Source organism: Dryobates pubescens, chromosome 12, assembly GCF_014839835.1.
Source record: "Dryobates pubescens isolate bDryPub1 chromosome 12, bDryPub1.pri, whole genome shotgun sequence".
NCBI classification, from domain to species: Eukaryota; Metazoa; Chordata; class Aves; order Piciformes; family Picidae; genus Dryobates; species Dryobates pubescens.
In genome coordinates this window covers 21,193,207-21,206,052 of record NC_071623.1, presented here as the reverse complement: position 1 = coordinate 21,206,052, position 12,846 = coordinate 21,193,207, and the positions used below count along the sequence as shown (strand labels likewise).

Here is a 12,846-nt window from a genome sequence, read left to right as displayed (position 1 = left end):
TGAGGTATACCAGGATTTGTTTGTGAACAAGCTGGGGATGAGCAGTGTTTGCTGAAGAAATTAGCAAAGCATAAATGAGAATGTGCCTGACATGGAGAAAATGTTTCATAGCTAAAGATGAAACCATACTCAAAATTGTTTACTGAGAAGATCCTTTGTTTTCCTTCTACTTACTTTAGCTGGCCCAGGGTTGTAAAGTTAAGCCCTGCTGTTGCAGGAGCTCCCATTTACCCCTAGGTACTGTGGAGCAAAATGTTCAATCTTGCTCTTGCTTTTGAACAGAGCAAAGGACAGGTGGAGATTGCTGATGGGAAAGCTGTCTCCCAGCCATATGACAGGATGCCCAGACCCCAGGAAGGGAACAGGGACAGCACTGGCTCCCCAGTGCCCTTTGCAGTACTTCACAAAAGCAACAGGAAGATCAAGGGTGCTCTCTTTGACAAGACACCACCCTGAGCTTGTACCACACCATCTAATACCCCCAGACACAGCAGAGGTCTGTTGTATTTCCTAATCCTTCTGCCTGGAGTGGGCTTTTCTGAGGGCTGAAGGGGGAGATGAAACTCCCCCTCCAACTGCTTCTGTTTAAATAATGCTTTTGGTCTCCAATTATTGTGGTTTAGTCAAAGCCTGAAACCTGGAGGAGGCAGGCCTTGGGAACTGCTTTGCCCATCTCCACATGGGTCAGGGATGTGCCTGAAGCATGGAGCAATTAGAGGGAGGGAAGGAGGGAGAGCAGAGCAGTCATTCAGTGAGACTTGGACAGACTGGAGAACTAGGCAAAGAGGAACCTATGAGGGTCAACCAGGATAAGTGCAGAGTCCTGCATCTGGGAAGTAATAATACACTGCGCCAGTACAGGTTAGGAAGTGATCTGCTGGAGAGCAGCCCTGTAGAGAAGGACTTGGGAGTCCTGGTGGATAACAAGTTCTCCGTGGGTCAGCAATGTGCCCTTGTGGCCAAGAAGGCCAATGGGATCCTGGGGTGCATTAAGAGGAGTGTGTCCGCAGATCGAGGGAGATTCTCCTCCCCCTCTAGGCTGCCCTGGTGAGACCTGACCTGGAATATTGAATCTAGTTTTGGGCTCCCCAGTTAAAGAGGGACAGGGATCTACTTGAAAGAGTCCAACAGAGGGCTACAAGGATGATTAAGGGACTGTAGTACAGCCTTATGGGGGAAAGGCTGAGAGCCCTGGATGTTTAACAAGTCTGGAGAGGAAGACGGAGAGGAGATCTAATAACTGTAAAATAAATATCCTGTAGGGCTGGGTGTAAGAAGGAAGGGACAAGGCTCTTCTTCCACTTGCAACCCTGTGATGAGGACAAGGGTCAATGGATGTAAACTACAGGCACAGGAAGTTCCACCTCAACAAGAGGAAAAACTTACTTACAGAACGTCAACGAGAGCACTGGAACAGGCTCCCCAGAGGAGGTAGTGGACTCTCCTTCTCTGGAGACTTCAAGACCCAAAAAAAATCTGGATGCATTCTTGTGTGACCTATACTAGATTCTTGATGGTCCTGCTCTGGCAGGGGGGTTGGATTGAAGATGTCCAGAGGTCCCATTCAATCGCCTAACATTCTGTGAGCCTGTGATTCTGGGGCTGCCCTCATTATCCTGCAAAAATAAGGCCAGCCCATCAGCATGCAGATGGAAATGCGAACTTCTGACTTGCACATGCCATTTTTTATACAGTATCCCTTGTGGCTGACAAAACGGGCATAAAGGGATGTGACATTGCTCTGAAGCAAAGGCAGGTTGTGGCATAGGAGAGGAGCAGCCTCACTCCTCTGTATTGCATACATGCAAGGATGTAAGGATAGCTGTGTGAAAAGTGACCTGAGCATCAATGATTTAACCTTAGGTTGGTAACAACTCTATCTGGAGGAGAACAGCCATCACAGGTCTCGTCCAATACCCAAGCCAGGCCCTTCCACTCGTTTTGTTGGCTTTTGGATTGGGTGTTATGTACACAAAACATTGGGCTGCTTTAATTGCCTCAGTAAAATGTGAACCTAAATTATCTTTCCTCCTATAGACATCTGCCTAATGACATAATTTCACCCCACAGGGGAACTGTAAATCCCTCTTCATGTTCGTACATGTCTAGTTACATCAGAACACTCTTCCAAATGGGAATGAACTTACACAGGTATAAAAGTGTTCATACTGGCAAAGATTTCTTCTACCTAGTAAAGAAAATAAGCTGTTGAGGGGCTAATGTAGCTTTTCTGCTGCACCTAAGATACTGTACCAAATAGTATCACTCCTCAGAGGTAGTACTCAGAGTTGTGTGGCTGCATATTAAACTGTGAAATAAAAGGACTGCTTGCTTTGCTTCCCCATTAGGAGAAAACCAAAAATCCATCCCAACAGCAGAAGTTCTGATTTTTACACTGAAATTTTAGTGGTTCATCACTTTTGACCTCAAGAAGTTTATCCTATCACTTTTTACCTAGGCAAGCCATTCACATGTTTTCATTTCTACAATAGCTCAACATGCTGTACTTGAAACAGTCTGTTTTGTTTAGAAGAGTAAATAATTTTCTCCAATGGAGCAAAGTGCAATCAGAATAATTTCCTGTTCACATGAGAAACCTGAATCTTGGTTTCAGTGTGAGTTATTTTATGTTTAGTTTAAAAAAAAATATGTGGGTGTTTAGCACTGTACATTATCACTTTTTGCAGGCTTGATGCAGAAGCTAAAGAGAGAATTGGTGCAGAGACTAGGGTGTCTTTTTTCCTTTCATAGGTGGCCGCCTTTCCAAGCTGCATCAGTGAAGGTCTTTGTAAAGCACACAGGGTAAAACCCACATGGTGCTTTTCTATGCTGTCCTCTCTAGTGAGAGGGCAACCTACCTGATGAGTCTTCAGGCTCATTTAATTTCCCTGGCTGAACTTAGAAGCAGAATGCTTTCCACATGCTATTTGTTCCTCAAGCTTGGGTTCAGATGAAATGGTGACAATAAAACAGGAATCAGGCTGGTGTATCCACATCTAGTGGATGTATGGCTTCTTAGGACCCTGCATGAGGTAATCATTAAGTCCTTGCTGCCAAATCCACAAAGATATGATGGAAAAAGTGGCACTGAATTTCTTTGCAAAACATTTGGGCAATGGCTATAGGACAATTAAGCCACACTATATTGCAGTAACTGATTTGCCAGCCCTTGTGCAAATGGAGGTCTCTCTCAGCAGAGATGCCCATGACACTGACCCATGCAAAATCCAAAGCTCATTTACATATAGGTCCTGAAAAACAGAAGCATTTTACAGAAGTCTGATATTATCTAGTAACTGTAATGTAAACTTGCATTTTCTATGAACTGGGCATGGTATGTAGTCATATATCAGTTGACTGATTTGGATGATGTGAACATGGACAGATGGTCAACAGCTATGGCAGCATTGCAGTGTGGAGAATGTCCTCACAGATGAGGCCTCCCCCTCATTGCCTCTTACTTGGAATGTGCTTTCAGGGTTGTTTTCCAAAGCTGCAATTACACTCACAGAAGTCCTCTCCTTCTCTGTTCTTCTATATAAGACCAGCAGATAAAGAATGCTTCTTTCAGAGTCTGTCATCACTGCTGAGTGAGGAAATTCACTTCACCTGTCTCCACCAGTTGAGGCATACACCTTGATGTGTAAGCTAAGTCCAAATCAACAACAACCAACCAGAGAAAACATCCCAGCCAACTCAGAACTCTTTCTACATCCGTGAACAATAGGCCATAAATAATTGTTCCGTGGCAGTATTTCCTAGGTAAAAGAGACAAAACCTCTCATTCTCAAGCCATAGTTCTGCTACTTGGCATTACATAAATTACTCTTGCTTCTTAATGCTGTGTTTCTTTCAGCCCCCATGTCAACACTGGCATTCAGAGTTTACCTCCTGTCTTATTCTCCACTTCATCATCATGTGGGTTTTTTTTTCAGATTTCTTTGTTATTAAAGGGTATACCCAACCCCACTGCAGCTGATGGTCATGTTGTCCCTGTCTGGGTAGAGCCTGGTTATTATCCCAAGAACTGACTCTGAGGTATGCTTTCTGCTGCTGGTCTTGTCTACAGAGGGAGACTGTGCCCGCAGGTATGTGGGAGTAAAGCAGTGCAAGCTTAAATCTATCCAACCCTTTTAATAACAGTAGTGAAAAGACAGAGTTACATCTCTTGCCCCCACTCACTACCACAGTATGTACCAATGTCCTCCAGGGGTTGGCTGTTGGCAGCCTACACCCATACAACTGCATCTGTGTTGTCCTGGCTAAACAAATAAGAAAGCCTTCATTTTTGCTGCATCAGCTTGCCTTCCACTTCTCTTTGATACTGCAGCAAGCATAAATAAAGACCAGAGCCCTGACAGGCAAGGAGCCTCATCTGCCCACTCCAGAGGCTGTGACACCTCACCCTCAGCTATTGCTGAGCATGCTTGCAGCACTTGCCTTCACCAAAGCGGGCAACTACAGGGTGCTTTAGTAATGCTTACAGGACTCAGCACCTGGTGCGTGTTCAAAGCTTCTGTAAACCCTGATACCTCGAGGCACAAGTCTGGATGGCATGACACAGGTGTGTGCCATAAAACTGGATAGAAAATGGACTTACGAGAGATGCTGGTGGGGCAGAGACTGAGAAGGTGAAAGACATTTGTCACAAAGAAAAGAAATGCAGCAATGCTTCTCCCTGAATCATAGAATCAATAAGGTTGGAAAAGACCTCAAAGATCATCAAGTCCAATCTGTCACCCAAGACCTCATCACTACTAGACCATGGCACCAAGTGCCACATCCAATCCCCTCTTGAGCACCTCCAGGGTTGGTGATTCCGCCACCTCCCCGGGCAGCCCATTCCAATGGCTAACAACTCTCTCTGTGAAGAACTTTCTCCTCACCTCGAGCCTAAACTTCACCTGGTGCAGCTTGAGACTGTGTCCTCTTGTTCTGGTGCTGATTGCCTGGGAGAAGAGACCAACCCCTTCCTGGCCACAACCTCCCTTCAGGTAGTTGTAGACACCAGTAAGGTCTCCCCTGAGCCTCCTTTTCTCCAGGCTAAACAACCCCAGCTCCCTCAGCCTCCCCTTGTAGGGGTTGTGCTTGAGGCCACTCACCAGCCTCATTGCCCTTCTCTGGACACGTTCAAGAGTCTCAATGTCCTTCTTAAATTGAAGGACCCAGAACTGGAAGGTGTGGCCTAAACAGTGCTGAGTACATGCAAGATGTTTTGCAAATGGTCATCTTTCTCTTTTAAAGACCACAAAAAGGTTGCTGATTTTCCCAGGATGGCAGGGATTTCCCTAAATACCTCTGAGTGAAATGTTTGTAGCAAATCACATGAAACTAGGGGCACCTTCTGAGTACATCTCAAAACCAGAGTTCCAGTGTGAAACCACGCAACAGAAAACACCCTACAAGACAAAATATTCAGAAGGCCAAAGAAAAAGCCCCAAGTCCTTGACTTGAACTGCTTTGGGATTCACTGGGATCAGAAACTCAAAGTAAAAAACACAGCCTAAAAAAAAAACCCAGATAGATCAAAGCTGGAGAAAATGTTCTCAAAGATCTTTGTGAAGTGAAACTACCCAATTTCACAGAGTTTCACTTGCAAGCAGAAGTGAAGAGCCTGATGGACAGTATTAAGGAAGAATTAGAAACTCTATCAGGTAGCAGCTACTGCCATGCACTGCTTCCCTACTTTCACAGTCAGTTCTTCTATGCTGTTTTTTTTTTCTACCCCTCCCTTCTATCTCCATTATCTGTAGAAACCTTTTAGAGAATTTGATGTTTTGAACTAAAATGTATCTTGGTCATAAGCTCAGGCTTGATTTTATTGGGAGCTAAGTGGAAGAAAGGAAATTTCTTTGGAAAACCAATTACATTCGGTATCTGTATGTGTAATTTCTAGTCTCCTTTCCACTGGCAACAGGAATGATGAGTCTTGCATTCCATATTCCTATGGATATGCTGGTGCATGTGTGGACTACACCAATGTACTACAGACCTTCGTAGGTGCTCTACTGCTCCAAACACCACCACTGTTGTCACCCTGTACAGTACATTAATACACTGCAGAGCAGAGATATCCCTACTACTCATCTACTGTCTGGGAAGCTGACTCAAGTCTATACAAATATTATCCATTCTCTTAAGATGACAGAAGACGTAATGAGCAGTGTAATGTTTTCTTGTCCTTCTCTCAGACTAGTGATTCACCTAGTCAGTGGCCTGTCTCTCTCCATGGCCAGTGCCAGATGTCACAGAGGAAGCCATAATTCATTTGCAGATGACAGACTTGCTTACATGGAAAGTTTTCTTTCCAAGCTTTAACAGAGATCAGTTTGTTCTCCTAAATACAGCAGTCAGAGATGAAGGGAGAACTTAACCCTTCCAAAGCTATTTTTTTTTTGCCTTTTTTTTCTTTCTTTATCTGGCTAGTATGTATTAAGAAACTGTTAGGTGTATATAGGGCCAGCTGTTTTAAGGAGCCTGCTGAACTCTTGGTTTCAATGGTATTTTATGGCAATGAATCCTAGGCTGTAATCACCCACTGTATCAAAAGATCTTTTCACCACACCTTGCCACATTGACTAAGCACAGAGAAAGGAATAGGAGTGAGTGGGTGAGCTAACTATCAGAGTTGTTTTAGGAAAATACCAAACAAATAGAAAACATGAATAAATAGCAAACAAAAAAATGGGGAAAAAGTGAGTAAACACATCCTTGCACACTATAAACTGCAAGAACACAGAATATCTGTCAGGCTGATGCCCCTGCAATGAAGGGATTGTGTGGCTTGTCCCGAGTTCCCCCACTGCACTCTGGAGTGCCATATGTCTGTATGCAGCCTGATGATCATGGCAGCCACACCACTATGAATGGCTCATGTTCCATTTTAAACTCACGTCCACTCTCTGGGAGACCTGTGCTGGCATGGGGCAGACAGAGATGCCAGAAAGGATTTGCATCCAAAGGATGGGTGGTCCCTCTCCTGTTAGCTTCAATCCATCCTCTTACTCAGAGCCAGAGCTGCTGCTTCTTTATCCTCTTGTTGGGGCTGTTGGATCCATACTGCCACCCTTCTCCAGCAGCCCATCAGGCGCCAATGCATTTTGACAAAAGCCGCTCAAGCCACTGACAGAGGCTATAGCTGTGTCATGCAGCCCTCCTTCTTCACTGAGCTTCCAGGGCCAGCAAGGTACTCTACAGGCCTCCTACTTGCAAACCCTTGCCCCAAATACAGGCAGGACAAGTTTTCCTGTCTTGTCACAGAGGAAGCAACTCAAAATTCTCACTTAATGAGGCATGCCCTCTGGCTGTGGTAGTGTCAAAGTAGGATGATCTTCTCCTGTTGGCCTTTGCTGTTTCTTTAGGATTGCTTAGCTTTGCATTTAAAAGCAAGGATGTCTATTTCTAAATCCAAGAACAGTAGTTTCTTTGCCACTCTTGGTTTAGGTATAAACTCTTCCCTCTCAAAGAACACGACGATACGGATACACATTTTGTGTTCTGAAGTAAAAGTATTCAGGGCTTCATAAAGTACTTTTATACACTTGCCAATATCACTGGCCTTCACATGAATTTAAAGGCAAGCAGTCTGTTCTTTTGGGGGCATGCCTTGGAGGGCAAACTAAACCATAATTATCTTCTGGTCATAAAAGCAAACAAACAAAAGAAGCAGTTTCTTTTCTGTTTGTATTGCATACACTGGCAGTGTGGGGAAGATACTTTTATTTTCCACCAGAGAGCTACCTCAGAGCTGAAGTTTTGCTCTTGCAGTAAAACATGGCAAAGCTGCCATCCAACAATCTCTTATTAATGGCCACATAATAATGGGCAAACCAATCTGGGAGATCTGAAGGGCAGCTATAACCCTAAATCATTGCTAAGACTGTCATCACAGCACATCATGATGCTGGGTGTGATTGGTTAAATACTTAGTCTAATATTTTGGCCTAGGATAAAAATCTTTTAGTTTTCCAAAGTAGTGTATTCATCTCTGTCAGATACTTTACCCCTTGCTTCACAGGAATTCCTGTGTTCAGGTCTTGCAATGTTTCTCAAGACTTACATGAAAAAAAGGCTCAAACAGAGGGAAGGCTGTGCAAATCAGGCATTGTGCAAGTTTTTTTCTCCAAGTCAGCCAAGGTTTTTATGAGCTTTAGCTCAATTTCCTATTCACAAGATGCAGTTAGTATTTTATAATGCTGTCACAAATTAACTATTACAGTTCAGGCAGTCTGCAAAAGTGCTGGAAAACCTTCTTCCTCCCCCACATAGTGACAATGTAGTTTATGTGGCAGTGTTGGGTACTGTGCTGCTGCCAGAGAAATGTGTCTTCAGCAGTTACTTCTAGCATATGACCACTTCTGCTAATTCACTAGCTCTGGAGAGCTGAAATCACTATCGGCTTGCTACTCTGCTCTTCATGCAGCAGCCTGTGTGGACAAATAGTTGATCCCAGGGAGGTTGCATATGCTGAGATTGTGAGACTGCAGATGTAGACTTTGATAACAGGGAGCCTCAGATCGCTTCACTCTTCCACTCACACACAGCACCAGGGATTTTAGGAATCTACCAACATAAAACCCATCATAAGGCAAGTCAGATCCATGATATTAAATGAGAAGCAGCATGCTTAGGTATAGATGTCCATGGGTACAGGCAGGCAAATCCTTCAGAGCAGAAAAAGCTTCTTGCTATAGTTTAATTTGTTTGTATCATTTTATTTAGCTTTTGCAAAGTAAGAAACTCACAATGGCTGGGAACTACTTGACACATTAGAACTAAGAAGAAAGTATGCATAGGGTGTTTTTCCATGTTGTAAAAAGTCTCTGCTGGAGGTAATTTCCATTTGATATAAGAAACCGACAAAATGTTGCATCACAAGTCTTCATTCTGATTAATTAATGAAAAATAAAACAAAGACCAAACCCAAAGTAACCTTCTTTGTGTATTGAAATAATTAAACCCTGCAGCAAAGGTAAAAATGAGGGAAAAATGCCCTTCTGGAAGATATTATACTTCATGCTCCATAAAAAAAACCTCAAAAAGATTAGTTATTCTGTCTTCCTTTGCAGACAAAATTATTAGGAAATCTTACAGAGCAGTATAATACCTTTAAGAAGTTAAAAGAAGTTATGGGGTGGGGCAATAATCGTGTAATTATCTAGGCACCCTTTAAAAACTACATGTGTACTCTTCAGTACAAGATTCTCCAACAGGTCTCATTTTAGTCCCCCTACTCGAAAGGTGTTGACCCATGCAATATGTATAGACCTGTGTTGAACTCTTGATATAACCAAAAAATCTGTCATTATACTACAAATCTTGCTGGAATAAAAGTTTAAAGTGGAGCCTTGCAGATGCAGTCCTAGATTTGAGAAAGAGATGGAGTGATCTTCTTCTAGGGGTTGCAGTGCATAGAGACACTTAGAAATGCTCCTACCCTGTACTCCTAACTTCAAGCCCAGGCTGTAAACTGCAAGAGGTCATTAGAAAAAAAAGAAGCCATCATTAGGAGAACTAAGAGCAGAGACATTTAAATGTGTTCAGCATGCAGAGCTCATTACTGGAGGTTTCAGTATAATCCTCATTTCTTTACCTAGTGGCAGAAGCGAGGACCTGGTGTGGTGTGATAGAAAAAGGGCCATATCCTTTGTGGTGTACCACATTCAATTAATATGTCAGGCTTTCCATGCCTGTCACTGCTCACAGGGGCTGGAACAATGGTTCTGCTTCCCCACTCCCCTCGTTTTTCCCAATATTCACATAGTATCAGGCTAAAAAAGAGTTATGGATTTCCTTCTCAGAGAACTGCATGAACTGATAAACTGCAATCCACAGCAGAAAACAAGTTGTTATTTTTCCCTTTACCTTCCAATTTCAGTTAAGAGAGAAAGTGCAATAAATTTTGGCGGGAAAAAAAGAGAAGAGAGAGTTTTGGTCATCTCGAGTGAGCAGTCTACGTAAACACTATTGAGAAGCACGGGTGAGAACAGCCGACCCTAGGGATGATTATTTCTCTTGGTCTGAGGCCCAGGCATTACTTTTGCTGCACCCAGGATTTTGAAACTGTGCGAAGTTCATTTGAGCAAAGAAAGGAACAAAATGGAACTGCTGGAAAGCCATCACAGGCTTCCACATTCAAACACAATATTCTTTCGCAACAATGAAACATTAGCTTTTATAACCCGACCGTAAGCACTATTGCCCAAGCTTTTCTAGCACTGTACAGAGGGAGCTTTATCTTGCTTGTGCTGGGCATGTACCATGATTTGTACCTGGCTTGCCAAAATTGGATGAGTATCTTAAGTATCTTCTAGCCTAGGCCACGTAGGAAAAGAAAATACGAGCACTATAGCAACATTAATGACAGTAATGAGAGTAATAAAACCCATTCTGGACAGCCGAGCTAAATCACTTGCTGGATTAACTAGCTTTAATGAAACTTCTCCTTTTCTGGGCAAATTTGTCCTTAGTCTCCAATTGATTGCTCTCAGGCTTCCTGAGCTCCCGCCTGCAATATGGCCTGTACTGTCCCTGATCCATCCTGAGGGTTGGCTGTGAGCGCTGTCCTGTGAGGTTTGCTCTGTTTGTTATTTTATCAGAAGTGCAAAATTTCCTCAATAAGTCTTCCTGTGCTACAGATTAAACAGTAAACAGTTGGGTGAGCTAAAAAAAAAAAAGATGAAATGCAGGAAGATCCTTCTTGTTATTCTAGCAGTATTGCTTCCTTTGCTTGGTAGGGGTGCTGAGGAAATGTCAGCTGCAAGTGCTGCACAGCAGTTAGCCACCTTTTGCTCACCCTTCAGCATCTCCCCAGCTCAGGCTAGAAGGTGCTGCAAGCCAAAGTGACTTGTGAAGCTTGCTGCAGTTCGGCTCTCCTCCAGTGCCAGGAAAGACAGATGTAGAAAATATTTTCACAAAAGCAGAGGGACAAAAAGAACCAAAGCAAAGCAGGAGAGCATGCTATCACTTTGTCAGGCTGCCCTCCACATGTATCCCACTTTGGGTAGCACTGATCTCAGGAGCAGTTAGGTGCTGGCACAGCTGCTGCTTGTGACACAGCAGCTGGGACGAGCCTTCCGCATTCCCCAGCCCACTTATTAATACGAATAACTCATGACTCATGCCGACACTGCCAGCAAGGCCAGGAAACTCTAGTCTGTAACTATAAAGAGTTATGAAGTGCTGCTCTCTAGCAGCACCCTGGCCAAGCTTGATGAGCGCTCTGTGACGGGCTTTGTGTGCCTTGTCATCTGCTTGGCCACAGCCCTGCTGCAAAAAAGGGTTTGAGAGGTCAGAGGGCTTGCATGGAAAGGGGAAAAGTTCAGCTGTAGCATGAGCTATTTAGGAAGGTAGTTATGAGGAAGCGGACAAATTTCTCGTACCAGTCCCTGGCTTACTTGTATGAATAACCTATGACTAAACCATTAGCTCCATGGGGGATTGTGAGAACCTTAGAAGGAGCTGAGTGTGCTTGGTCACTGGTGAAAAAAGAGAGATTGCTCAGTGAAGCCCCTCAATTTCCTCCTCAGCCCTTACAGGACGACTTCATTTCTTTAAGGGTGGCTGCAGCTGATAATTTGCAGTCATCTGAGACCTGTATGGCATCAACAGAAACTGAATTTATCCACACTGCTGCTTTTCCTGAGCCACGTAAGTTGCAGCTAACTTTAAGCAGGTTTCTAAGCTTTTTCTAACTTCTCTTCAGTGAACATGCCTTTACCCGGGCTGATGGTCTAGCATAAGTGAGACAGCATCACGCTCTGCTGGCTGTACACACTATCTTGCTGCTCACTCCCTGTGTTTCAGCCTGTAAAATGTGTTGTATGCCTTTGACTGTCATTTTTCAGGGCAGTGGCTCAAAAAGTCATAATTCTGCCAAAAGAAGCAAGAGGGGCTTGTGCTACTGCTATTCTATCTGCAGTAGTTCATGTGAGTTATTCTAGCACACATTGATTCATGAAGAGAAAATTCACAAGCATGCAGTGGCTGTTTGAACATCTTAAATTAATCCTTGTTATAATCTCTTCAACAGACTGATAAGTAATGAGATGGTATTCCTGTAAGCTCAGATATTAGCTTCAATGAGAGTGCCTCAAAGAAAGCCACATTGGGAAAAAGCATGTACTGCAAGAATGTCCCCAGATCCTCTCCAAACATGCATTTTCTTAAGTATGGGAAAGTGAAAAATATCTTTAGAAAATCTGAATGGCACTTACCTCTCAAGAAGTGCTGGTAAGAAGGAAGTGACTCAAATATGCTGTTTGAATCCATTCTTTCCTCTGTAAAACTCACTCTCTCCTTACAGTGAGGGAATATGTGATTTCTTCTACCTTGGGGAGTGAAAAACGAAGAATGGTCATTGCTACCACCCTCTTCCCAGCCATCATGCTGTGTTTTATCCCGGTGCCTCTGGAGCAGCCACAGAGCGGATTATAAGGCTCTTTTGCTAAAAGAACTCTGAAATTGTTTCTTAAAAAGAAAAGCAAAAAAATAAAATAAAAAAACCCCAAAAAATAGCGGCTGGGTTGTGGTTGATGATGCTTACCACTCTACGAAACTCTGTGGTTTGCAGTCAAAACGATTCGCCCTGCCTGCTGACCAATATCCCGGACCCGCTCTTGTGTGACTGCCTCTGTACCCAACTTGTGGTTCTGTGGTTGTTTATGAGGCCCAAAGAAGTGTTTCACACAACCAAAATTACAAATTTAACTGTTCCCCTTTCCAGAACCTGCCTCCATTGGTCCCTTTGCATCATGTGACCTGCATGATGTCGGCTTGCTTGCTTTTTTTTCTTCTTGGTAAACTTTCTGAAGTCATGCCCTACCCACTCCACCTGCCCTCCCCTGG

At 43.6% G+C, this 12,846-nt stretch overlaps 1 protein-coding gene across 2 annotated transcripts in view; it reads right to left on the bottom strand.

The window, feature by feature from the left end:
* The window catches only part of RUNX1 (RUNX family transcription factor 1), a 176,664-nt gene extending 164,345 nt beyond the window's left edge, over nt 1–12,319 (bottom strand). For both annotated transcript variants that reach the window (XM_054166042.1, XM_009905734.2), the window contains exon 1: nt 12,216–12,319. In XM_054166042.1, the coding sequence (XP_054022017.1) occupies nt 12,216–12,270 (55 nt within the window). In that variant the 5' untranslated portion in view covers nt 12,271–12,319. The remainder of the gene's footprint in view (nt 1–12,215) is intronic.
* Nucleotides 12,320–12,846: the final 527 nt, after the last annotated feature.